Raw genomic sequence first — 27,540 nt, 5'->3', positions numbered from 1 at the left:
CTATTTTGTTGTGCAAATTAATTTTACAAGATTTGTAATTTTACACTATTTTAGGATAGATTGAGATCAGCTATTTAAAATTTGGATAAAGAATCTTTAATGTATCTGGCATCAACTTTTCAGATGGTTACATGGCCCCTTAAAAAACAACAACATCAACAACAATAAGCCCACCACCACAACTACTACTACTACTACTACTAAAAGACTAATAATAATTATTTTCGCAAAATATTTATGAGTCACTCTTTACTTGTACAAAAAATAGGTCGAGTTATTTAGTAAAACATATATATATATATATATATATATATATATATATATATATATATATATATATATATATATATATATATAGACAAATTTTTAATCAATAAAACCTTACTCCATAAAATGAGTGGACTTCCAAATTATTAATTTGCTTCAATTATTATAAATACTTTCGTATTAGACAATTTTTAACCAGCCTAAATAAATAAAATAGCCATAAAGTCGTGAAAAAAAACGACGTTGCTCTCTAGCAGGAAGAAGAATAAGAACGAACCGGAAGTAGCTCTCAGCCAATCAGCTTTTGCAAAGCGTCCTAAGCTGACGTCAGCCCGGTACCGATGAACAACCGGTAGCGTTGAAGGGAGCTGTGTGGTCGCCAGTTGTTTGTAGCTTTGTCCGCTAATCCCCCTGTCAAACGTGCAAACATCATGCCTTTCGATGTTAGGAGGTGAGTACGGAGCTTCCGTTCATTTTGGGTGAGATGTGGCGGGACGGTGGCGGTGTTTCACAGTCGGTGAGATGTGGATGAATTAACGGAGGGCAAAGCATCGCCTGCGGATGAGCGAGGCAAAGTTGAAGCAGCGGTGTTTTACATTTGGCATGAATGGGCCACATTGTCTCAGGAGCTGTAGAGTGTGTGTTGAGTCGGTGGACTGATGCTCAGGTATAATACATCCATGAGGTATGCTCACAGAGTTTTGGGGCTCCTGCCTGCGCATGTGCAGATTCCCTTATCCATCCTAATATTTGCAAGACGTGAAACTGATTACAGTAACTCAGGGTATAGTGACACTTAGATTCAGTAGAGTGCTGTCATAGCTGCATGTTTTACTTAACAATGTAGTCACATTTAAAAATCAAAGCTCTATAATGCTCCCAATACACAAAAAGGTGGTTAGGATTCAGAATCATTAGCCACAAATTAACAGTCAAAAACAGGCAATCAACAGTCTGAAATACATTTGACTACCAGAGCCATTCAACTATAGATAGTTAGATACTATAGACCAGGCACAGAGCTGACAGTCACACCCACATGGCTGTTGAAACTGTCAATAGAGCGCACCCTATCAAAATAAAGGACCGGATGCTTGCATACAGTGGCCACCTCATAATTTGGGCAGTGACAGATTCTGTCAAACTCTTATGGTTAGAATCACACACTTAGTCCTTAACTATAAGTTAAAAGTATTAACGTTATATAAAAAAAAAGATTAAAAAATAAAGTACTGTGGTTGCAACGAACAATTCCCGTCATCTATTTTCTTTCCATCAAATCCTTCAACCTTGTTCATGTTGTCAAAAAAATCCATCCACTTCCACTTAATCAGATGTCTTGGTTTGTGTGACCAAAAACAAGTGATATTCAATTTTCAATGATATGACAAAAAAAGCTGCAAATTCTCTCATTTGAGGAGCTCAAACAAGAAAGTATTTGGTATTGTTTTCACTATTTTTGCCTAAAAAATGATTAAAAGGTTCTGTCCCTCCCACTCTAATGGACCAGATTTAGCTGCGTTCAGCCCCGACAAAATGTGGCAAAATGTTTAGGCTATTTGAACAGAATTGGTGGGGCATTAAACACCCTAAACTACAGCCTTTTAGTACGGCAGTGTTGACTTCAGTTTTATTCAAAGGGGCTTTATTGGCATGGGAAACCTTCATTTACATTGCAAAAGCAAGCGTGAGATAAAAATAAGAAATATGTGTACAATAAGTAAAGATTGACCAGAATTTGGTTTAATCACTGTTCCCGCTGACACACCCATCAAATGGAAGAATACACCTCACAGCCTGTTGCACACTGTTTTTGGACATGTTTAATCCTGAAACTGTAGCAAAATATTGCCCACGTTTTGATGTGCTCACACTAGTGGATCTGGTGTTGGCTAGATTTTCATTATTATATTAACAGCTTTATTGTTGTTTTTCTCTTTTAGGTATCTTTTTGCCTCATTTAGCCCCCTGTTAGCAAGAAACAGAAAGACTTTAAAATTTAAGAGGTGGTCATACTGACATAATAGAAGATAATGTGAGCAAGACTTATAGACTTTGAGACAAGGGAAATGGAAGTGAGAAAATGCAAACTCAATGTCACGTTTCATGACTCATTTCTAAAGCACGGTGTATGTCAAAATGCAGTTAAAAATGTCCATCACTTCCGGCCTCCTAGAACCCAAGGGGACTTATTCAGATGTCTTATTTTGTTTGACCAAAGCTACAAAATATTCAGTTAACAATGATATGACAAAACAAAGCACAAAATTCCCTTATTTGAATTGGAGAGTTTTTCTCCACAATGTTTTGCTTAAATAAAGACAAATGATCATCCTTGTAACATTTAGTGACAGTTGATTTAGAGTATGATCACATCAAAAACGTTAAATTTATGAGGCGAGATCACACTTGTGCTGAAAAACTGTGACTGTTTTGAAAATCAATTTATCATTCCAGTCATTTATGAAGTAAAAAATGCCCAAAATTCTCTTCAGCTCCTCTAAAGTGAGTATTTGCTGCTATTCTCTGTTTTATATAACTGTATTTAACATTTTTTGGAATTGGGCTGTTGATTGGACAAAACAAGCTATTTGTAGTTGTCACCTTGGTAACTGCTGATGAAAATGATCGTCAGTTGCAGCCGTTGATAACACATGAGCTGTCTGTCAAAGTGATCACAGTTGCTCTTGTCGTTCCTGCGGACCACAGCTGTGTTGTGTTGAGAAAACTTACCAACACACAGGATCTGACGTAGCTCTTATTTGCGCTATTCACCATGACCTATGTGTAAGAGTTGTGTGAGGGTTGTGTGAGGGTTGTGTGAGAGCGGGTGTGTCATGGGGTTGTCGAGTGGTCATGTCCTGTTGGATGTTTCACTGACTCTATCCCCTGTTCACACAAAACCTGCATTGCAACAGGTGGAAGCAGCTCGATTGACCAACTAAGCGATTGTTTCAAGGTTTCACCCACTCAGAAATACTGGGGTTAGTCACCAGTGTGAGAGTGTGTAACAGCATTGATTACTGGAGATTGCACCATGAACTAGGTTAGCATGTATTCCCAGAATGCTGTGTCGTATTGAACTGCTGCATATATTAAGACGCCACATCAAAGTAAATGATGAGATTATTAAAGGATAAAAGCGTGTCTTATTCTTTTTATGATTGTCAGCAAGTGCTGTGGAAAGACTTTTCAGACAATTAAACCTGCTAAGGTAATTCCTTAACAAATATAGGAGTTTTCCATTTGAGCCAAGGGTAAACGTTTCTGTTATTTATTTATTTTTTTAAAAAGTGTCATTATTACTTTTTTGTTGATTTCAATATGCGTCCAAAATTGTATTGTTTCAAACCGCATTCCAACTGATAAATGGAAACATCCATTTAAAAAACCAACCTGACATCAGTGCACTCAGAATGACTTTTCTTCACATGCTGTTTTAAAATGCTCCATTTTTTACACTCCTCATCATGCACTATTACAAAACATCTATTCGACTCACTGTGAATGATACAGTACTTTACCTAAAAGCAAAAACACTGGGATTACCTACAGCATAATGAACTGGCCTTCTGTGCCACTTTTGAATGGCTTCTCAGTTGTAATATAGACAAAGATAATCTTCTAACGATAAGAATAACCTCATTCAGAATGACTGAACAGCAGCTCCTCTGAATTAACGAGCAAATAACTGAAAGGCTTTTATCCCCAAGTTTAATTGAGTTTAAGATTATGTCATGTATTGACACGGGCGGGTTCGGCGGTGGCTAACCTGATGATGTCGTGTGTTTCCTCCTCGGTTGATTTAATCATGGTGACCTCAGTGAAGATGTTGAGATGTCATATCTCATTATCTTCACAGTGATGAGTGACTGTTTGTTGTTTGATACTTGACGTGCACTTCAGGCAGATGAATAAATAGAAACCTACGTAAAGACAGGCGTAAGCACACATGCTGCTCATGATTTGTGATGTGAGATGGTCGTATGTGAGAAAAAGAACATTAACCACAAACATCCGTTGTGCAGGTTAACTCAGCAAAATGGGTGAACTACTGACTTGCTTTATGACTCATTTTGTGAGATATGGTTTATTTAGTAAGCGCCCTTCCTTGAAAAGCGGTCGTGTGTTGTCAACAGAGAGATGCTGCTGGTACACCATGTCCTCACTAATAACAAAACATCTGAGCCCTTTTTTACAGAAGACTGAGCAGTGGGAAGAGACGGAGGGACATGTGTTGACTGTAATTCAGGAAATTACAAACATCAACGCTGGACCAAGAGGTGAACTCTCAAGAGTCAACATTAGTTTTCTGAACGGAGGAAATTAAGTGAAACTGAGTTCTCATCAAGCCTGAAAAGAAGTATACCCGAGTCTATCAGACATCACGTTTAGTTTAAGTATTTAGGTGTATTACATTTATATCGACACATTTAAATGACGTATTACAAAGCTTAAAAGAAATACACTTCACTGAAGCTTTTTTTGTCTTACAATATCATTAAACAACTTATCATAAACACAAGTTTAATTGAAAAATGTATATGTATTTCATGTGCTAAAATTATATTTTATTTATTTAAAGTCCACTGTGTTAAATCTACATAAAAGTCTAATAATTAACATATGTAAAGTATGGCATGTACTGTAGTTTCAGTGTTACTTCAGATAGTAACATATGCTTAGAAATATTACAGGTGATTCAATTTGTGGCAGATTTATCATAATAATATATTGGTAATGAAACAACAGCAGTATCATATTTCTAACCAACTTACTTCCGTAAATATTTGGCCTCATGCAGCAACATTCTCTTAAATTTCTCTTGTATTTTCTCTTAATTTTGCTCTTAACCATCCACATCTGCTCTGACCCAGGTGTGCTCAATGATGAATCCCACTTGATCCAAAATTGGAGGCCCCTTGCCAATTGTCTGTCAGCATAGGTAACTCCAGAAGTGAGGAAGTACACAAATCATTTACCTAAAAAAGTAGAAATACCCGAATAGAATAGTACTCTGGTAAAAGTAGTAGTCCTCCATTCGGAATTCCATTTTAGTAAAAGCAGAAAAGTATTCAATATTGAGTCTACTTTAGTATATAAATTAAACATTATGTCGTCGTATGTCAGTGCTCAGGATGACAGGCTCATCAATCCTCACCTCTAAAGGTTACAACATTTTTAAGTGGTAGTTGGTACAATTATACTGGCACCGAATACCTTCTCGTACAGCTGTCCAGCTTCAAACTCAAAATGACTTTTATTAACTTCATACTTATTTTGTAGGGAACGTTTTTTCTTTAAAGTAACCTGTACATACAAGGGTCAGATAAATGCAGTAAATTTAAAAGTACAACATTTACATTTAAATGAAGTGGTGTACAGGTACACAGTTCCCTAAAATGGAAATACTAAAGCTAAGTACAAGTACCTTAAAAATTGCACTTGGGTACAATACTTGTGTAAAAGTACTTAATCTACTTTCCACCTCTGGGTAACTCCCCCTAAACACTAGTAAAAGGGCAGGTGTTTTGCCATATACAAAGACTGTGGCACATGCAGCATGTGATTTTCCTGAACGTCAGTACTGGTATTCAAGAAAAATAAACAAAATAAAACAAACAAAATAAAACAGCAATAGCAGAACATCTGTGATGTCTGTGAACGCTGTGTCGGCAGAGGGCCAAAGAATCGACAACATGAGAGCAGCTGCCCTTCAGGAGCTGAATGCACGCAGTATCACCCAAGAGTTTTTATAATGGTAGTTGGGATCAGTGGACTAACGGTATTTCTTAATCCTACACATTTTCCAAACATTATAAATACTCTAAATTTGATTATATTAATGCATGCATTTTTTTATGTTCCTCAAATAATAATTATTTTTCTTATCTTAATAATTATGCTCTTATTCATTTGTAAAATGTTCTCTTACCTAAGAGAAGAGTAAATATGAGAAACATTGATGCAATTTGTTAGTATCTCTTCCTGCGTAAGACCCAGTGCATCATATCAGTATCTAGATTGTGCTGTGATGTCATAGTGTTATTTTTGTCCTTATCTCCATCCCTTAACCTCAAGTGTAATTCAGACCTTGTGCCTTGTGTGCTGATATATCCAGACTGTTGGTGGACAGATGTACAGTAACATCCCTCTGAGACTATTTAAGTAGCATCAGTTTCCATTTCATGTCTCGAGTGACCAGACGACTGAGATTTTGTTTCCTCGCTCATGTTCGGGTTTAGCGCTGGGAAACTGTGAATGCTATAAATACATGTTTGTGATCCTATAGCGAGTGGGGATCTCTGTAACTATTAATAACCTGGTCTAGGGTATAGACTTGAAACTGTGTTTCAAAGGCAAAACAACTGCCCTCAGTTGTCAATGCGGTGTGTGAAAATGTATATGATTTAAAAGTATAAATTACTATATTAAGATGGTTTAAAAACAATTTAAAATCTAAAGTGAAGGTTAATTTCAGGAAAACTTAAGAGGGGGTTATGTGTACCAGTACCATGAAAAGGATATCTTTGTATCTCCATAACATATTTAAAATGTATCTTAAATTATTTTATCAGCAATAGATTGTGACATTAGTTGTTCTGGTTTGGTATAATGATGCATACTTTGAAAGCATCTTTATACATATATCAGAAAGATATCAGTGTAATTTACAATCAGATTTTGTTAGATTAAAATGAATAAAAATGTCTAAATAGATAAATAATTTACAGTATGCATGCTTGATATTGTATACATTATTTTTACATATTGTGAATGTAGTCATATATTTGTAAATGAGCTAAGTAAGATGCATAATTGATGCAAATAATTCCTAAAGTTCTTGTTTCTATCCTGACCACTCAGAGTGACATTTAAGGGATCTCTATACAATATTCAGAATTATCTATAATTCAGAGATTGTCTGCACAAGGCTCTCAACATGGATGTGGCTGAGCCAGCAGCTAGCAGCTAATGGTGCTAACAACGCAAACTGTGCTGACAGTGCGAACAGTGTTAACAGCGGCAACAGGGCTGACAGCTAATTGGGGGCGGGGGGGACTGGAGTTTGGGTGTTATGCTTCCATGACCACAGCATCCCAAAATCAGCAGTAACCACTAAATGAGCACCGAGCATCGATCAGTAGGACGCACTCACAGGGACTCACATGCACGTTCACTCACAGCTGCATGGCCTACCAAGCGGAGAACCTCGAATGACAAACACAGAGGAAGCATGACTTAATAACGCTTTGGAGCTCCTTTAAACTAATGCTGTGGTCAAACTATGAGCAACAGCGTGACCAGCTACAATATTACAGAGTCACTGTTGAAGTGTTGCTCAAGTGCTTGTTAACGTGCTTACATCATCACCGGCTTAAGTGTGTCTGCCACTCGTCACAAAGCATGACAAAGAATGACATTTAAAGTTTTTATTTGTTCATAAAAATATCTGTGCTCAGGGTCAGTGTCTGAGCCTTTTCAACATCACATTTTGCTGTCCCATTGTATTCCCGTGTGCACCGCCATGCACATAAAGCTAAAAAATGGCACCATAGCTAGAGACAAAACATATTATTTTTTGAAGCTTCATCCCATCATTGGAGCGCTGAAAAAATTGATGGAAAGCTCAACTTTCAGTTTGTAGTGCGTCACGCCTGTCAGCAGGGACAAGTGTCGGGCGTCACCTTGTCGCTGCATGTTACCGGCATCCATGGAAAATGAATTGTAGCCTGTTGCTATGTTGTTCGTTGTGTGACCGCAGCATAAGTGAGCTTGCAAGATTTTATTAAAGAGGAAGACATCTTAAATTCAGAAGTCCAGTTATTTCCACGGCCTTGGAAAGTTCAGTCAGAATTTGTGAACGTGAGCTACTCTCTCATAAAGCCAGAAGCTGAAGAAGAAAGTCTTAAACTTGTGATGTCATCAAATATAAAGTCTGGAGCTGCTCCACAGACAATGAACGGGAGCCTGATTTTGTGGACCCACAAGATGATTGTTTTCTTTTTAAAACACAAATGAGCTTTATTTTATATTGCAGCGTTCTCAGCTTAAAAACAGTAAATCTACCCCTGAACCCTGTGTGCTCTTAGTGTCATCTACATCTTTCCCAGTGCATTGTCTGTGGAGCAGCTCCACACTTTATACCCTATGACATCACAAATTTGAGTTTTAGCTCTCTAGTTTTTGGATTTGGGGGAGTTGTTCATGTTTACTATTTGTTTTGGACTGCCTTATAGCTTCATACTGCCTTATGTAGGATATTATTTTTGAAAATGGGCGCAGTTCCCCTTTAACATCTGTCATGTATTATCTTCACGGTTGACCCCACAGGGGAGCATGTAATCCTCAGAAAGATCCACAAAACTAGACTTTCAAGGTTTTCACATGACAGTGGTGCATTATATCACATTGCTCCACCCGTCTGGCGGTCTCAAGAGGTCAGCGCTGCTGGGTGGAGAGGGGCGTGAGCAAAGAGACTGATCCTGATACAGAGCGGTCCCTGCCCAGCCCCTGTCTATGTTGTGTGCCCTATATAACCTGCCAGGCCTGCTATTAACACACACTGATCTAACACTAATGGGACACGAGCGCAGGGAGCTATAGATGGATGCGGATCAGAGGCAGAGATGGAGGGAAGCTGGCAGAGGTGTTTGGGATCCAGGGGTGCTGTGGTGGTAGATTAAAAAAAAATCAAAGCTGAGGCAAAACAAGAGACGCAGCAGGGTCCAGGTCGGCTGGACGGGACAGGAAGCCCTCCCTCCCGCTTCCTCCCCCGCCCTGCATTGCATCAGCTGTGGTTATTTCAATGACAGCTCTCGGTGGATGAAACACCAACAGATGTGTTTTGGAAGCAGATGAGGAAGGGGGAGTGAGAGTGGAGATGAGGAGAGAGAGTGGGTGGGGTTTGTCAGCGATGGATATTGGGGTCGAAAATGTTTCACTGCCCAAAAAGGACATGCGCAAGAACTCATGAACCTAAATAGTTTTGGTGTTGAGTAGCAGATTTTTTTCCCCACGTTCTCAGCTCCCCAAATAGGCAACAGCAGCATTTCATAAGAGGGTTGATTGTGTCAGGTTGTGATGAATCCTCCTCCGCTTCTGATTCACTCATTTAAGCACAATCTGAAAATATCTACGAAAATGTCAAGTTAAAGATTCAGTCTGTGGTCTGTTTCTGTCAGACTGAATCCTTCAGTGTGGCTGATATGCAGTCATACAGCAACTTCCACTCTTTGCCAGGATGATCAAATCGTATAATTTACAGTCACGTTTATGATTCCAGCGTGTCTCTTTTCACCTGTGTCTGTGTCTGTGTGTGTGTGTGTGTGTGTGTGTGTGTGTGTGTGTGTGGGTGTGGGTGTGTGTGTGTGTGTGTGTGTGTGTGGGTGTGTGTGTGTGTGTTTATTTTGGATTTGTGTTTTCCTGTGTATACACTGAGCGTCAGAGACCTTTGTTTGGGGTCAGGTCGAAATTACAGAGCACACATTCGAAGGAAGAGGTGGAACCCTGTAAAAAGTTTGTGTGTGTGTGTGTGTGTGTGTGTGTGTGTGTGTGTGTGTGTGTGTGTGTGTGTGTGTGTGTGTGTGTGTGTGTGTGTGTGTGTTGCGGCCGGCTGTCTGGACCTGTTGTGTGTAATGGCGTTGGTCCAGAGCTAACATTCCACCTCTCTGCTGTAATATTGCACGGCCTCATGGGTACAGAATGTGCTTCTTTTCTCAGCACGTAGTGTTTACATTTTCCTTTTTTTTTCTCACTCCCCCTTTCCCTTTTCTTCCTTTCTCTCCTCAGATTCGATATCTACAGGAAAGTGCCAAAAGATCTCACCCAGCCCACATACACAGGAGCTTTCAGTGAGTCGTCCTTCACGCACACACAGGCCAAAATTCTTAGCTTCTATTTTTGGTTGTTTTTTTAGTAAGATGTTTTGTTTTATCCAGTTTTAGTTGTCCATTTGTCTTCTATTTCCCATTCAGTCACAGTCTTAGAATATACTTAGTGTCTTGCTGAAAGTTAACTGAAAAGACTGATAGCACTCTCATGTGTGCACATAAACATGAAAATACTGCCAGTAGACGGCAGGTTTATCTTAGAACAAAGACTAACAACAGCAGAAACAGCAAGTCTCATTTTGTTTGAGAGTAACACAATCCGCCTCCAGAAGCTTACAACAAATTTACACCAAATCAAATGACAAATTGCAGTTTTATTGCTGTTTTTACACTTCAGTTTATGTGCATATTAAACAGGCAAGATGTAATTTGTTAATTAGAGTATTAAAGGTGCTGGTGGTCAGATCTTATTTTTACAGAGCTATTCTAAATGTTTTTAATCTTTGTGCTAAGCTTAGCTAAGTGGCTATCGGCTCTAGCTTCATTAAAACCACAACTTGAGCTTGGGTGGCTGTTTCCCCCCTTTTTTTCTAGTCTTTATGCTAACTGGTGTTAGCTTTCTACTTTACATACAGACATTAGTGTGTTGTTTTTTTCTTACCCTTGGAATGACAAAGAATAAGTCTAGTCCCAAAGATGTTAAACTGTTTTTCTACACCCTATTTACAATTCATGTTTTCAGCAATCTTGGTAGCTGATTTAGGTCTTTGTCCATGTGGAAAACATAAGGTCAGGTGCTGGGTGCTTACTTTGTGTCTACTCAGTGCCAGCTTTTAAGGGTGTGGAGGCAGGTTAAGCCTGACATTGTTTAGCAACCATAATCAGCATTATATCATGGCCTACATACCAGAAATCCCAAGTTTGGAGCAGATGTTGTTCCAGACGTTGTTTTTGACAAGTATTTTGGATAAAATACTGTTGAAAAGCCCTGAACTAAAATGATCAACTTCTCCTCTGTATTTCCCTTAACCTGACATTTATGGAAGAAAGGAGAGATATTTGGCGGCTGCCATGGGTCGTTCCTCGTCATATGACATTTAGTGCTTGTTGCTGCATTCCTAAAAGTTGAACCTTGTCTATCTCAGGGCGCAGCTGTCGCGTTTGGACATGCTTGTGCACTGCGACAACATTGTTTTCGCTTTTCAGCGTGCCTCCCATGCGTTTACATTGAAAGCAATGGATTTGAAAGCACAAGTTAAGATGGCAGTGACAAAAACAGACTTGGTTATCCCGTTGTGGAGGAAGTATTCAGTTTATTTACTGAAGAAAAAGTACTAATACCACACTGAAAATACTCAAGTAAAAAAGTAAAAAGGTTAAAAGTAAAAGTCCTGCTTTGAAGATGTCACTTAGGTTAAAGTAATTAAGTATAATTGGTAAAATGTACTTTAAGTATGCAAATAAAAATACCCAATGGTGAAAAATCTAAAAATAAAATCCTCAAAACTATTCAATTAAAAAAAAAAAAGATTTAAATGTTTATCAGAATTGTTTATTAATTTTCTGTCCATCAGCTAATTGATGAATCATTTCAGCTGTACTTTACACCATATTTTATAAACGCCTCTTATGTTCTTTTATGTAAAAATCGTAAATTTGAAAGTAACTAATAACTTAAGCCGTCAGTTAAATGTATGGTGAAGTAAAAAGTACAATATATTCCTGTGAAATGTTGTGGAGTAACACTATAAAGTTGCATGAAAGAACATACTAAAGTAAAGCACAAGTAAATGAAATTTGTTATGCTAAATCAGTTTTCATGCGTTACATTAACACATACTGGACTGGATTTCTTTACATGCATACTGTAGGTCAGCTTAAATATTTAAACTTAAGATATTTGCACTGTAACTATACTTCCAAAAAACTGTACGATCCCTCCATTGCACCTTTTGTACATACTTTTTTGTGTCCTTTATATTCTATTGTGTCATTTTATATATACAATTGCTTCTATATATTTTTTTATCTTATGCTTTATTCTATTTAAATTCACTATTTTATTCTTCCTTTATGTTAACTGTTTTGCACCAAAACACCAAGTCACATTCCTTGTATATTTAATATATTTATTTAAATGTACTTGGCAATAAAACTAGATTCTGGTTCTGATTTGTGCTAAAGTACAATGCTTGAGTAAATGTCCTTGGTTACATTGCACCTCTGCATTCATCCAAATAATAGTTTTTATGTCTGATGTCTTCTTGTCATACGTCATGCTGTCTTTACTGCCGGCTCTTGAATGGCAATAACTAATGACTTGTAATCCTAGCCAGGCTGAAGATTTAGTATTTAGCATACCAATGGAGTGTAGGGGAGGTGATGTATTGAGGAAGAGTTCAGGCAGGGAGAGAGGACAGCTGTAATTCAAGTACCTGCCTGCTCCAGCGCAGAGGTACGTCCTGACGGTGTCATTCAGCTGTATGATAAGAATGTTAATGGTAATGCTCTGCCATCGCCTCAGGCACCTGCCAAGTCATCAGCGGAAATCTAAATTCCTTTCCTGTCAGGTCATGTGTTGTCCTGCTTGTCATCAATAAGTCATTGTGTAACAAGGGAACTGTATTGATTATTCACTGCTTGATTGAAGACAAAAGACCTGATGACACATTTTTGGCTCCTCTAGTATTGCTTATTCACTGGTCAGCTGATGACAGAGTGGAACAAAATGTCAAACTCAAACTGATGGCAGAATGAATAAGCAGCGCTGTCAATGAATGGCGGACAATTTTAAACAGATTATAAACAACCTTCCTGGATGACAGAGAGGAGAATGGGTTTGCTAAACATATACACACGCTTTCCACCCATGAGGAAGTGGATGGAGGTTCTTCCTGTACGCGGTGAACACCCTTTCCTGTCTCCATCCACTGTCTCGGGCTGAGGGCATTGGGTTGATTTAGATATCTGACAAAATATTATTGCTTCACTCGCGGCAGGTCACTTCACATTTTAGATGTGTGGTTCAGAGGCAACCAGAACGAGACTCCCCCCTCTTCACAAAAGGCCAAATATTTGACCCCGTGTGCTTTGTTATTCTGTTTGACAGCCACATTCCTTTGAGTTAAATTTTTACGGTATTTACTGTGAACAATAACTCTGTTTTGGCCAGAGTGGTTTCCAGATCTCTTCTAACTTTGGACATAATGTATTTAAGTGTTTGTAGACTAATTTTCTGATATGATTATCCTGCCTGTGTGGATAGAAAATTCTCATTTTTATGTGCTGTGTGTGGGAAATGAGCTTTGAGCAGTACAAAAATACACAGCACATCCGATTACGGAAACGCAGCGCTAGTTTCAGATGTCACAAGCTGATTCATGGTGTTATTTTATCTGATGCTTTGTTACAGCCGAGAAAAAAAAGCTTCCTATGAAAGAATGAAACTTTTGAACCCATTTCATCTCATATGTGAGCACTGGGAAGGATGAGTTTCAATAAAAAAAACAACCCAAAACACTTTGTAAATCATTTTTTTTGTCAGAGTTTCTACTGAGGAGCTGTTAAATTTTAAAACAGTAGCGTTACATTGATCTTTAGTAATCCCTTTCCAGTATTACGCTCTTTGAAGCCTGGGAAGAATTACTGTATAAGTCTTTTAATGAACCTGAATTGGTGACCTATGTGTCATAGCGACACTCCCTATTGTTTGTTGGTTAAACATTACCTTATGTAAAGCCTGCACCAACCGCAGGTTTGGCCCTGCCAACCACAAGGTCATGTGACTGTGAGAGCCTAGGAGACAGTTGCCACGTAAACACGCCTCACCTGCTGAGTGAGAGCTTTCTGACGAAGCGCTCTCCATACCAGATAAACCACAGTTACGCAGACACAGATCAGTATCTTCCATATTTATCTTTGTAAACACATGACAACATTTTATATGACCCTTGCCTGATTAGTTTGACACATGAAATGAAACAGAAAGCCTGGTGGCCTCTCCTTTTAAGCTCAGGCTTTATTTAGGCACACACCGAACAAAAATACTTATTATTGAGGGTTGATATTCCTAATTTAGGTTCTGTCTAGCTTTTAGTTAAATCTTTAAAGGGACATTTCACTGTAAAATAAGAAAATTCACACTTTTCCCCTCATCTGTAGTGCTATTTATCATTCTTGATTGTTTTGGTTGGAGTTGACAAGTGTTGGAGATATCGGCCATAGAGATGTCTGCCTTCTCTCTGATATAATAGAACTAGATGGCACTCGGCTTGTGGTGCTCAAAGCACCCAAAAATACATTTGAAAAAGTCAACAGCAATGTCTCTTTCTAAAAATCATGACCCAATTACTCCTACTGTGGTAATCCACAGACCTTCTTTTGAGCAGTTTCATGTAAGAACCATATTCTTCTACCTAACTAAACCCAAAAACCAAACACAGCGCATCGCGGTGCAGATGAAAGCGTGCCTCTACTGCTTGCTCACCTAGCAACACTGAGCTAACTAACATCATCAGTAAGCTGAGGAGGACACCATTAATCCTCAAGGCCTAGACACACCAAACCCACATAAAAAAATAGCAGCAATGAAGCCGACTGTTGCATCACCTCCCGGCGCCTGTGTCTCAGCCAAAAAGTTGGACATGAACACACCGCAAAAACAACCACTAATGCCTAACTGGTGTGTATGTTCTGCGTCTGCGTGAGAGGAAATATTTCTCCACACCAAAGAATGGCGCTAGCCTGTAATTGCCATTCAAAAAGTGAAACATGAAAATCGCCAAGATGCTAGTTAGCACATTAAGTACAATCCAGTGTTGAAAGAGCAAAGAATATTTACTGTGCACTTCTGAGCAATACCATAATACCTGAGCTGAACTGGCAATCAATTTCAACGTGCCAAATCGGCAAGAAAAAGCCGACAAGAACATCGAACATTGACCAACAGCTGACCCTTGGCTTGGTAGGTCAGGGCCTTTACACCTTAAGATGTCACAAGCTGCTCATCCATGAGTAAATGCATACTTTATCTGTGCAGTAATACAAATGGCAGGTGTAGTTAGGTAGAAAGAAAATAGTTCCGTCATAAAACTGCTCACGAGATCTGTGGATTTTTTTTTTCGTATGTTTTTGGTGTTTTGAGCACCACAAGCTGTGCCATCTAGTTCCAATATATTGGAGAGAAGACAGACATCTCTGTGACTGATATCTCCAACACTACTTACACAATAACAACTTGGATTGATGAATAGCGCTGAAAGTAAGAGTAAAAATATGGATTTCTGATTTTGGGGTGAACTGTCCCTTTAAGTCTCCTCTGTAGGAGCCATTTTTGGTATTGGTGATTGAGCTGTTTGTCGGACTTGTGTAGCATGAGCTCACCTCTCAAAGAAAATATGCTGTAATCATGGCTGCCTGTTGTGCTGGTATTTAATGTGTAATTAGTGTAGGAGGGTCTTTAAAAACCTGCGTAATGGCAGGCTTAACACAGCCAGTAAAATAGCTATTTAGAGAAAAACTTTATGGCCACTGTGATTTCATTAATGACACTATCTTAGGTCAGCCATCCCTAATGGCTGGAACAGCCCGGCTCATTTGGTTTGCATCATCCCTTGAAATGCCGGCGTAATTTGAGATTAATGTGACATAAATGCCATATGTAAAATCAACAGAGACTTAAAGTTTAATATCTCTAACTTTCTCCCTCTGTGCCCACAGTTTCCATTCTCTGCTGCGTCTTCATACTCTTCCTGTTCCTGTCTGAGCTGACGGGATTCATTGCCACAGAAATGTAGGTATCACAGCATCAAATGTCAGAATAAGGGTGTAATATCCTGCGGCCGAAAACACACTCATTCAGAGGACAGTTCCTTTGTTGCCACACAGGCACAGAACCTGCTGTCTGAAATATAAAAGCCGGGGAGTTAATCATGAATGTCAATGCCCTCATTATGATGTATTCTGCTTGGCCTGTGTTGTAACCAATGAATGGAGTCAGTTTTCTCACAGGAAATTGGCTTTGTGCATGCGTCAGTCGCTTGGTGATGTGTAATAAGGGTGGACTTGGGTAGTGGGGTGGGGGTGCGGGTGTAAGAGGAAGGAAATTACACTAACAGAGATGCACAAATGTCTTTTCCTTGCAAACTGGCAGAAGATGAATCCTTGACTATTAATGTGGTGTGTGTGGAGGAGAAAGTAGTAGTGTTTTTCTTTTACTCAAATTGACATCATTTCCACTCATTAAAAGTTTGTTTCGAGCTTATGTAACCTTTTTTTCCTTCTTTTCTGTCCATTACAGTGTAAATGAACTGTATGTGGATGATCCTGATAAAGACAGTGGTGGGAAGATAGAAGTGAGTTTAAACATCAGTTTGCCAAACTTACACTGTGATTGTGAGTATATACATATATACAACTCTACAAAATTTCTTTGCTTCACACTTTTGTGTTTTCTTTTTCACATTGTTTATGGGACAGTTATGTTTTGTAAACACATGACAACATTAGTTGTATTAGTATCACACTGACCATGCCCAATCATTTAAAGGGATAGTTCAGAGCGTTTTGAAGTGGGGTTGTATGAGGTACCCATCCACAGACAGTGTACTTCAAGCAGTAGATTACAGTCCTCCAGTTTGGAGAGGCAGGCTGGAGTCTGACATAGAAGCTGAGCAACCTACTGCTGTATATGGGTCAGCAATTAAACGTATTTTAGCCACCTATAAAAGTCCCACGCAAAAATGAATATCAGTTTGTATTGTATCAACAGTATTTTCACTGCTTTACATTAATGTCAGACAGACATTTAGCATCCCGAAACACAGGAGCTGCTGGTCTGCTGCTGCCTTCGTCATTTTGTTTGTGTTGTGTGACTTTGGCATTTAAAAGGGTTAATTCAGACTTACCAAAATCGTGCAATGACACTATCTAAGTCATGAATCAAAGTGGGGGTAGACCAGCAGCTCATGTGTTCAGTGAGATAAAATTACTGTTTTTCTCAATAAGGTCTGGTGGCTTTGATGAGAGCTTAGATTGGGAGCTGAAGGCGTAAATGCTTCCCTGTCAAAACAGGCTGTCTGATGGAAAGGTAAAGCAGTGAAAATACAATCAATTAAGTGGACACTTAAACCACTAATGATTTTTTTAGGTTGTCAAAATAAATTTTTCTGCGCAACAGTAGATTTTTAGTTACCATTTCAGACTCCAGCCAGCTTCTCCGAACTGGGGGCATGCATCTACTGTATGTATATCATAATACACTAACTTTGGATAAGTACCTTATACAACCTCATTTCAAAATATCCAAAATATCCCTTTAACATGGCATATTGGCCAAAGATTAATGTTGTCCTAGATAAATAAGTAAACTCATAATGGCTTGTTTACCCAGTTGTGTTGTGCCCTGCTCCCAGTTAACACCAGATTTTAGGCCAGCCTTTAGCCCCATGTCGCCTCTGTTTGATCTTGTGCTGCCGCACGTCCATGATCTCAGTCTGAGCTGCCTCTCTTGGCTTGTCTGCTGCACTTCGATGTCAGAGAAGTGGGCAGGACGCAGAGCAGTCACTGGTTATTTGCTCTCCATGACTCCTGTCAGAAACTATGCCCAGTGACACACACACACATTGGCGAGGCCTGGGCAGCACAGAAAACACACATTCATTCGATTCAAGCGATATCCAAAAATGGCAACGCTAATAAATGCCTGTGTGAAAAATGAAGTCCAGATTTCTGCGAGAGAGGCCTTGGCACGCAGACACACAGCTGTCGGCCATGTGTTTAGACGAGCTCTAAACAAAGGCCATCTCACGCCGGTTCCAATTAAAGCTCTCTGTGATTGTATGTATGGTGGTTTTGTTTATTTGCAGATTTTTTTTCTGCAGAAATGTGGGGCCCTCTTAAATACCAGCTCAAACACGTTGGTCTAACCGCACTGTAGCTGCGTGTAATGAGTAGAAATGTTCCTCAGCCGTCCTCCCTGAGAGTTAATATTGTACATTAGTGTATTTTCCAGGCTTCCAAACAGGTTGTCATCCTTTACAAATTAACTTGGAGGGATAAATCATTTTATCATGGAAAAGTGGGCATTTCCATCCCGTTTTACGATTTATCTGCTGTGCTGTGCTGTTCCGCATTTAAACACCGTCTCCCTCCACTGACCTTTACGGGTTGCCAGGTCTTGATTTGTGACTTCATGGAACGGCAGAACCGCGTGTAATAACCTTATAATAATTTCCCCCTCCAACCCCCGATCTACTTTACATGAACACACTTCCACTTCTAAATGTCTTAAAAAGGAGAAACAGCTAGCTCAGACACGCTCGAAGACTTAACTTATGTTTCTTCGCTGTATTTTGAGATCTGGATGGATGAACTTGTCCTTAATGTCAAAGGTCAGACAGATGGCATGTGAAGGGTTTAGCACGGGTCCAGCAGACGTCCCTCTCTGTGCTGCTAGCCAACACAGGGTGCAGGCAGGCTCTGAAAATAGGCCACTGCCAGTGTGCCAACACACGACGGCCTGCGGGGGGGGGTTAGAGAAGTCCAGATGGAAAAACACAGACAGGCAGGATAGGTGGTCTGTTTGGACTTTGTGTGTTTACTCTGTGGGTCACTCTCTGCAGCATTTCTCTCTTTATATTTCTCTTCCTCTGTTAATAAAAAAAGCTTATTAATTGTTTAGTATATAAAGAGTCTGTAAAATCAGGCAAAATGCCAGTAGCAAATTCATATAACTTATTTGATCTAAAACCAAAATGTTCAATTTAATTTGATGTTTTTCATTTATTTATAATTTTGTGTCTGTGTAAGCAGTTGCATAAATTTATAATTCAAATGTTTATAGGGTTTTTTTTCACATTATTGAACTCAAAGACCACAAAGACCAAAATATAGATCAAGATGATCATACAAAATAGCAAATAAAAAAAGCAAATGTTTCAGATAGAGCTGGTTGGTCCAAAAAAAGAATAATTAATTGATAATGAAAAATAAGTTGGTTGCAGCACTCTTGATTGACAAATGATTTAGGAGATTAATTAATCATTTGAAAATGTGTTGATTATGAATTGTTTAACAAATTGAATTGTCTCAGCACTGAAACCAATTAAACTTTGAAACCAGCAGAGGAAACTGTAAAATATTGGAGTTCTATATTCTTTCTTGTTGATTCCATATTTTATTTCTCTCTGATGTCCTCTTGTTGTTTCAGTGGTGGGTTTGGACATCCAGGATGAGATGGGCCGCCACGAGGTTGGTCACATAGACAACTCCATGAAGATTCCTCTCAACCAGGGTGATGGTTGTCGCTTTGAGGGAGAGTTCACTATTAATAAAGTAAGGCCTCATCCTCACATAGTAGAGTGGAGAAGAAGAATAACCCACACACGCTAGCTGTGTTTCCTTAAATAGATTATACGTATTTTGTGGTGAATTCGAAAAGCTGTATGGAAAGAGCAAACTGACCAACAAAACGTTAATGCTGGCTTGAGTTGGTTTTTGGTTTTGTTGAAAAAAAGTTGATGTGATAGATGGAATAGGGAAATAACTTGGCTGAATGATTAGCAAGTATTTCATGCTGCAGTCACATGGAATCCGGGAAACGGTTTAAAAGCAATCGGATATCATTTTAGTAGACGACAGAAGGACGGTAAAATTAGTAAAGTTGGCAGAGAATACAAGCATTGGTGATAACTTGCGTAACTCCCATGATCAGCTATTTCCACTGTCCGCATCTTCCAGGATACTCCCATAATGACATAATTTGTCTTAGTCCCAGTACAGCATGACACATGGCCAATACTAGCCGACTAATACTAATAGTGATACAAACTACTAATACTAGCTTAGATACTAATACAAGCTTAAAATTCTCCCAAGTGAAATAATTTCCTGAAGACCTCTTTCCATTTTTCTCTTGTAGATGGGTTATATCGCCAAGTGACTCGTTTTGTGTCCTGTTCATAATCTCTCCTTTTTTTCTTCACTGGTAGAATCCAACCATGTGTAAAGTACATCCTGCACTGCCAACGTCTGACAAAACTGTGCTTTGCGTAGTCTAATTCTTTTGCTTTGAACCTTTTTTGCAAATTTTTTTTGCATCATTTTACTTCAAAAAAATGTTTCAGACAGTTAAACTGAAACACAACTGAAACACAACTGGTGTATGAGATTTATGTGGCTGATCCCCCTGAGAGAAATGCAAAAGTCTGCTTTTTCTGTGCCCTGTTATTACGTTATGATGGATTGGGTGAGAGGTCTGAAATTTTTGTGGGACATAGGCCCTCAGACGATATGTTGTTTATTTGTCTTGGACTTGAGTTAAACTTAGAGGCCCCCGGTCTGAGACCAGCGAGGCCGACCTGCTCCCTCCTCCAGTTTTAAATTGAGTTATGTTAAATGGAAGAGCTCTGGGATCGGTTTCAGTTACATCTGTAGTGTGGGCCCTGTGAAGCCCTGTTTGTCCCACCACCATCTTGTGCGTCAGTCTTTCCAGTCCATTTAAAAATGATTAACCCAGCAGTTGTACATTTAACACTCTTGTGCGTGGAATATTTGGAAATATGTGAAACGTGTTAAAGTGGATTTTTCTTCCGGAGGTAAGAGCCATTTAGTTTCCAACCAAGTGTGTGTGTGTACTCTGACTTGGTCATTAGTTAACTAAATGTGTTGCAGGTGCTCAGACAAACTTACCTACCTGTGTGTGTGTGTGTGTGTGTGTGTGTGTGTGTGTGTGTGTGTGTGTGTGTGTGTGTGTGTGTGCGTGTGTGTGTGTGTGTGTGTGTGTGTGTGTGTGTGTGTGTGTTTGTTTGTTTGTTTGTTTGTTTGTTTGTTTGTTTGTTTGTTTGCGTGTGCGTGTGCGTGTGTGTCTTTAGGTACCGGGAAACTTCCACGTGTCGACACATAGCGCTACAGCGCAGCCCCAAAACCCTGACATGACCCACACCATCCACAAGCTGGCCTTTGGAGAAAAACTCCAGGTCGGGACACTTACTTAAATGCAACCAGGAAAAAAAAAAAGGAATACAGATAAGATCTAAAGTATCAAAGCTGAACACAGATCTCTTTCCTCTTGTCATGCAGGTACAAAAAGTTCAAGGAGCCTTTAATGCGTTAGGAGGGGCTGACAGGATGTCATCAAATCGTATGTATCCACACTGCACATGTGCTCATCATAACCACCTAGTGACATTTATGTAAGGCAAGGAATGATGCAATGAAATGAGACACCGAGCGGGCGTCTATTGAATGCAAAGTGGAAACACAGCTGACACTGCATCTCACATGGAAAAGCTCCAGCCAGTTGCGTCATGATCAAAACTACATCCATTTTTGGACACTTTTTGTCATTTCAAATAACTTTGTTCCTCTTGCAGCTCTCGCCTCACATGACTACATACTGAAGATTGTTCCAACAGTGTACGAAGACCTATCAGGCAGACAGAGGTTCTCCTACCAGTACACGGTAGCAAACAAGGTGCCGTCTTTTTCCTTTCCCCTCTCTCCTGTTAGACCCTCTGTGTCATATGTTGTTTCTGCACATGTCAAGGCAGCAGCGTGACCATGCCAACATATGGTCAGAGCATATATCGCTGTGTTAAGTTGTGCACTCACCCAGAAGTAAAAGCTCACCCCTAGTGACTAGAAACGCTCCCGAGATGTAAACAAACCATAAACACACTTCCTCGAAGCGTGTTGACTGACAGCTGGGTTTTGGAGTTTGGAGTCTTAAGAGTGCAGCTGTGAATCGAGGATGGATGAGGGTCTGAGCAGAATATTCCGAAATCTCACTGCCAAGGCATAAATAAAGGCCCAGCTGAGGCATGCATCAGTGTTCAGAGTGCACTAACAGTTTTCCTCTTTCTTTAGGGGAATACTTTTTTCTCTCACTCACTGATATCCATGTCATCACATTGCAAAAACTCACAACACATTATAGTCTCCTTCTGCTTAAATCATCGTTTCATTCAACCAAGATTCAATTTCAGTGAATCATTTATGAATTTTGAGTGACTTTATCCGAAACCAATTCTGTAATGACTCATAAGCACCACTGCCACTGCTCAAGATAGGAATGAAAAAACATAAAGCTCTAAATTGATTTCTAAACATAATGGGATTAATTGTCTCGGTGTTGTTGATTTCTTTCTCCAGGCGCAGCTCCAAAACTCACTAAAAATTCGCTCTCTGTTTTTTTCATCCCACACAGGAGTACGTTGCATACAGCCACACAGGCAGGATCATCCCAGCCATCTGGTTCCGATACGACCTCAGTCCAATCACAGTCAAGTACACAGAGAGGAGACAGCCCTTCTACCGCTTCATCACAACAGTAAGTGACTGCTCCTCTGGGCTTTGCCACAACAACAAAAACATCTTTGGCCTTAAGTTCTAAAGTCAAGTCAACTTCGTCTAAATTTTAGGTTTTAAACAAAATTGCAGCAACTGATTTTCTGCCGGTGAGGAGCGCATAAACAAGCTGAATTCAGCTGTGACATAATTTATGTCAATATCGTGAACTTGTTCATCAACAACAACAACAACAGTTGCCTATTGAAAATCCAGCAGATATGGAAGAAAGGCTCCAACATACTTTCCCCGTTCTGCATCCACGGACTCTGCAAACTTGGACCGATCACACAGATGCGCATGAGGGTCCACATCTGTATGGTGCTCCATCTATGCGCATTTTCCAATTCACACTCCATTCCAGTTGTTGGTGGTAATGCAACATAACGTTGTTTGCCAACTGTCATAAAATCAGTTAGAGAGAAAATGGCGACCTCACAACAGCAAAAAGATTTTTGGGGGGTTATTTTGGGCTGACAAACAGGAAACAAGTATAGGATTTTGTAACTGGGCTTACTATGGTCACAGGCATGGACCCCAGGAAGATTACCTGTGCTCTAGGGCACAGCTAATGGGGAACCTAACAAATAAACAAAAAGGCGGATGATGACTTTTATGTCAAGTAGACCAAAGTGGACCCTCACAGACACTCCAGAGCAAAAAGTATGAATTGGCCACAACATTAGCATTGTTTTAGAATTTGGTGTTTCAGTGCACTTGCCAAATATTAGTCCAGTATTCTCTGTCTTTAAGCTCTGGTTTGGTCTCTACCAACTCCTGTGGGGATATATATCTGATTTAAAGCTCCAATAAGTAATGTTTTTTTATTAACAATGGAAAAAATGCATAACTTTAATGTTGTTTGTTATAGTGATGAACCCATAGGCAATTATCATCCAACTCTGCAGTTCCTTTCAGCTCTAGCTTTTAGCACTGGCTGGTGAATATAGTGGAACATTAAGCAGCTTAAGAGCCAGAGATTTCCCTCAGTAGTTGGTGGAGACCAAAACAGAAGTAAAGGAGAGTGAGTATTATACTTAAATTAATCATCGGCTCATATATAGGACTCCAGGTATGTGAATGTCTGCTGGTTGTGTAAATAGGTTAGCTGACTCATTCGCCATAAGAGCCTTAAAAGTAAATAGTATGTCCGTGTTGTGTGGTTACAGCTTGTAGCACTACTCCCATGTCACTAAAAAAACCCAGTTAATACAGGTATAATATAAAATCTAACTTTTCTTAGTGAAAGTCATTCTGACCCCAAATGATGATACAAATTACGTAAATAAGGTCTATTGGCTCTAAATTCCAAAACGCAGGGAAAAATGTGTGGTAATGGGTTGGACTGAAGTAAGACTAAAGGTGTAACACAGAACTGATTGACAATTTATACAATATGCTTTAAAAAACAGTCAAAACAGGGCGGGGTCAGAATGACCCCAGGGGAAAAAAGGTGTATGGCAATTAGGAGGACATTACGAGGCTTCTCATCTTTACTTTCATGATTTAAGGTTTCTTTTTTTTCTTTATTGGTCTCAAGAAGCCTTTTGAAGTTTTAAAGAAATAGTTAAACATTTTGGGAAAAGTGCTCAGCGGTATTTGCTTTCTTCCTGAGAGTGAAATGAGTATGTGTACACCTGTATGGTAAATATGAAGCTACAGCCAGCAGCTGGTCAGCTGAGTTTATAGCATCGAGAGTGGAAACGGGGGGAAGACAGCTCTGTACACAGATGAAAAAACTCACCTTCCACTTCCTCTTAAATTATTCAAACTGTTATATTTTGTCAAAAACGATTCCCTTTACCTCCTGAATTCCTTTCCTCTTTTTCTGCCCCCTCTCCCCACCTGACTTTGTGGGCTGAGGAATTTTGGCTGAGCCTGTACCTCCTCATGAGGAAGGATTCCTGCTGACTGATAATGCGGTCGGGATTAAATTGGCTGCCTGGCTGATGAGCTACACCCTTTCTTGTCTTTTGAGTTGTTTAGGTTTATCATGACTTAAGGCATGGCAGTAGGATATGACTGTCCTCATAGTGTGATTATGAGTCATGGCTTAAGACTGTGAGTCAAGCTGTGGCACGGCTCTTTGCTGGATTCCAGCACATTCTGAGGTGTCATTGTAATGTATTGTTATGATAAAATATAATGAAAAGCAGATGATATTGAGCCAGAGAAGAAAACATCAAATCTGACACGGAAACTGACAGTGACTTGTCCCCTGTAGATCTGTGCCATCGTCGGCGGGACGTTCACAGTCGCAGGAATCATCGACTCCTGTATATTCACCGCTTCAGAGGCCTGGAAGAAGATCCAGATAGGGAAAATGTCATGAGGACTGCTCCCCACTCCTCCCTACATCTTATTTATAAGTGCAAAGTTGCTAGCCTGTTAGCTAAATCCAATCCTGCTCGAACCCACTTCCTTTTGGAGATTGTATCAGCGTGACCAATGAGGTGGCTCCGGCACTCGATCTAACTACCAGGCTACACGGCTGCGTCTCAGTTACTGAAACTCCTCTCAGGCTCCATCTGCTCTGGTGACGTGTTGACGCTGACTATCACATGTCTGCTTTCTCTGTCTTCAGTGTCAGGAGAGGAGCGGAGGAGAGGGAAGCTCTTTAGTTACTGCAGAGATTAAGTACTATGTCAGGGTTCAACCAGTATTTGTATTTGAAGGCGGCACTTGAATTTTTTTAGAGTGAAGTAAAAAAGCAAACAGCTGATAATTGTTCTGATAGTCTTTTTTATTTTAATTTGGTGCTAGCACCATGGGAAACAAATCTCCAGGTTTAGTTAGTCATAGCGGAGTTCTCAAATGATGGCTGAATGATTTACAGGCAAGAAGACATAATTAGGTGTTTAAATAAATTTAAAAAAGGAAATTATCTGCCAGTTCTACCAGTATATCAGTCTTACCGTGCCATTTCCCCAGTTAGATAAAAGAGGAATGATCATTTGAAGGAAATGTTCTGGTTTATGTCTGTTCTCTTTGTAAGCCTGAACTGAACTTAAAAGTGTTTCCGTAATTCACGCTGTCCATAAAACCACACTTTGCATTATGTGAAATAATTCTTTTCAACCTGTCTCATTTTATCTCCAGTATTCAAACTGTGTGCCTTTAAGTTTACTGATCTACCATAACAGGATCATCATCAGCTCTCATACTGTTTCAGTGGCTGCCACTAAAACAAGTTCATTGCATGTTACAACTCACTGCGTAGATTCACTTTTAGAGATTCTTTTCCAATATTTTTCGGTCGGTTTTTACCAAATATTTCATCAATGCTGTTAGAGCTCTTATTTTGTTTACTTTTTCCATCCCATTTGAATTATTGAGAAAAAATGTTATGAATGTCTTGTTTTCTTTCTAAGAGATGAATTGATTTTGATGATTTTTTTACATGGTACGTGAACTTGTTTACTTATTGAGTTTCTATGAAGTTGTAAATTGTAAAAAAGATTTGGTTTTGTAAGGGGAAAACTTGTAGGCCAGCCTTCTTATTTCCTCTTTGGTCATTTTGTCTTTCTTTTATACCGTTGTCTAAAAGACCTCTCTGATCAAGGACATTGATAATCGCAGAAACTGGTCTGTCTACTTTAACGGTCCACCACTTCCTGTTCCGTCTCAAATTACTCTGTAATGCTATGTGTTCCTCAAGTAAAGGTACCATAGAAATCATTATTGCACTCTCCATGTCTTCAGGTTTCTAAACACTCAAAACAAAGATGGTACCCAAAAGCGGTTCTTTGGCTGATGATCATAGGGGAACCTGTCTTGATGCTATATATAGCACTCATCTTTTACAGGAGCTATACAGCGCCTTTATAAAATAGTGATAGAGAACTATTAGAGGTGCTATAAAGCCTGGGGCCCTTGATCGATGTCAGATAATACCATCGATGTGTCGGTGTGCATTTAAAAGACTCTTACACTTAAAGTATGAATGATTATTAATCATTTCTTATAAAATGTTGGTTTAAAAGATTCAGAATCTTGTATTATATGCTAACTGGGAATCACTTTAAATTTAACATTTTAAAACCTGGGAAATTTCTGTTTACACAGGGACAAAAAGGTCAAGATCCACTGCTCTAATGCGTTGTCCCCTAGAAATACACTTTTCGTAGGCTATTTTAATGTAGTCTTTTTATTCTTTATCCAGTAAACTAAACCAAATTAAGTTTAAGAACCAATATAAAACCTCCAAAGAACCATACAGGGTTTAAAGGTTTTCTGCCGGTTCTTTATGTTTAGTTTAGTTTAGTTTAGTTTAGTTTAGTTTAGTTTAGTTTAGTTTAGTTTAGTTTAGTTTAGTTTAGTTTAGTTTAGTTTAGTTTAGTTTAGTTTAGTTTAGTTTAGTTTAGTTTAGTTTAGTTTAGTTTAGTTTAGTTTAGTTTAGTTTAGTTTAGTTTAGTGGAGAAGGAACCAGTAGAGCACCTTGGAAGAACATTGAAAAGTCTGAAAGGTTCTTTAGTTCAGTTTAGTTTACTTTTGTCTAGTTTAGTTTAGATCTCAGAAGAACCATACAGTGGCTTCAAGGGTCCTTCACCTTAGTTTGGTTTAGTTTGCTGGGAGAAGAACAGGTAGAGAACTTCTTTAGAACCATACAGGGGCTTAAAAAGCTCAAAGGACGATGAGAAACCAAAATCTTTCTCTATGAAAGATAACCGCCCTTCATTATACATGTTATACTTACTTTCATTTTGGTTTTGGTTCCTCATTTCTATCTTACTCTGACAGTTTATTTTAGGTTTACAAAACTGAAGAGGTGTACTCAACCACTGAAATAAGGTTTCACAATGAAGGACTTTGTACTTCTGGCCTGAAAAGATTCAACAAGTCACTTTATTTCATAATACAACCTGTTGTCATAAGTCCAGGCAGTATGGAGAAGTAAGAAATTTGTGAGCTGCTGGCTTTAAAGTAAAATATTTTACGTCAAACGTTTCTGCTGAAACTCTTTTCCACCCTGAAACTAATGGTTTACCTGTATTTATACAGGTACCCTTATCAGCAAGTTTTCATAGAGACTAAAATTTTCAACCTTTGCCCCTCTGACTCTGAAGGATTAACATGGTGCCCATTACAGGTCATG

The 27,540-nt window shown here is 39.2% G+C and overlaps 1 protein-coding gene across 1 annotated transcript; it reads left to right on the top strand.

Moving 5' to 3' along the window:
• Nucleotides 1–557: 557 nt before the first annotated feature.
• On the top strand, nucleotides 558–26,123 carry ergic1 (endoplasmic reticulum-golgi intermediate compartment 1). The gene is made up of 10 exons (XM_042493178.2): nucleotides 558–718; nucleotides 10,060–10,121; nucleotides 15,819–15,891; nucleotides 16,399–16,493; nucleotides 19,309–19,433; nucleotides 20,972–21,076; nucleotides 21,180–21,240; nucleotides 21,473–21,573; nucleotides 22,306–22,428; nucleotides 24,670–26,123. Exons 1-10 carry the CDS (start codon nucleotides 699–701, stop codon nucleotides 24,775–24,777), a joined length of 873 nt encoding a protein of 290 aa, XP_042349112.1. The 5' UTR covers nucleotides 558–698; the 3' UTR covers nucleotides 24,778–26,123.
• Nucleotides 26,124–27,540: the final 1,417 nt, after the last annotated feature.

The sequence above is a fragment of the Plectropomus leopardus genome, chromosome 8 (genome assembly GCF_026936395.1).
Source record: "Plectropomus leopardus strain MGB_pleo_1.0 chromosome 8, ASM2693639v1, whole genome shotgun sequence".
NCBI lineage: Eukaryota > Metazoa > Chordata > Actinopteri > Perciformes > Serranidae > Plectropomus > Plectropomus leopardus.
The sequence above is the reverse complement of the archived record's forward strand: the minus strand, read 5'-3'. Positions and strand labels throughout refer to the sequence as shown.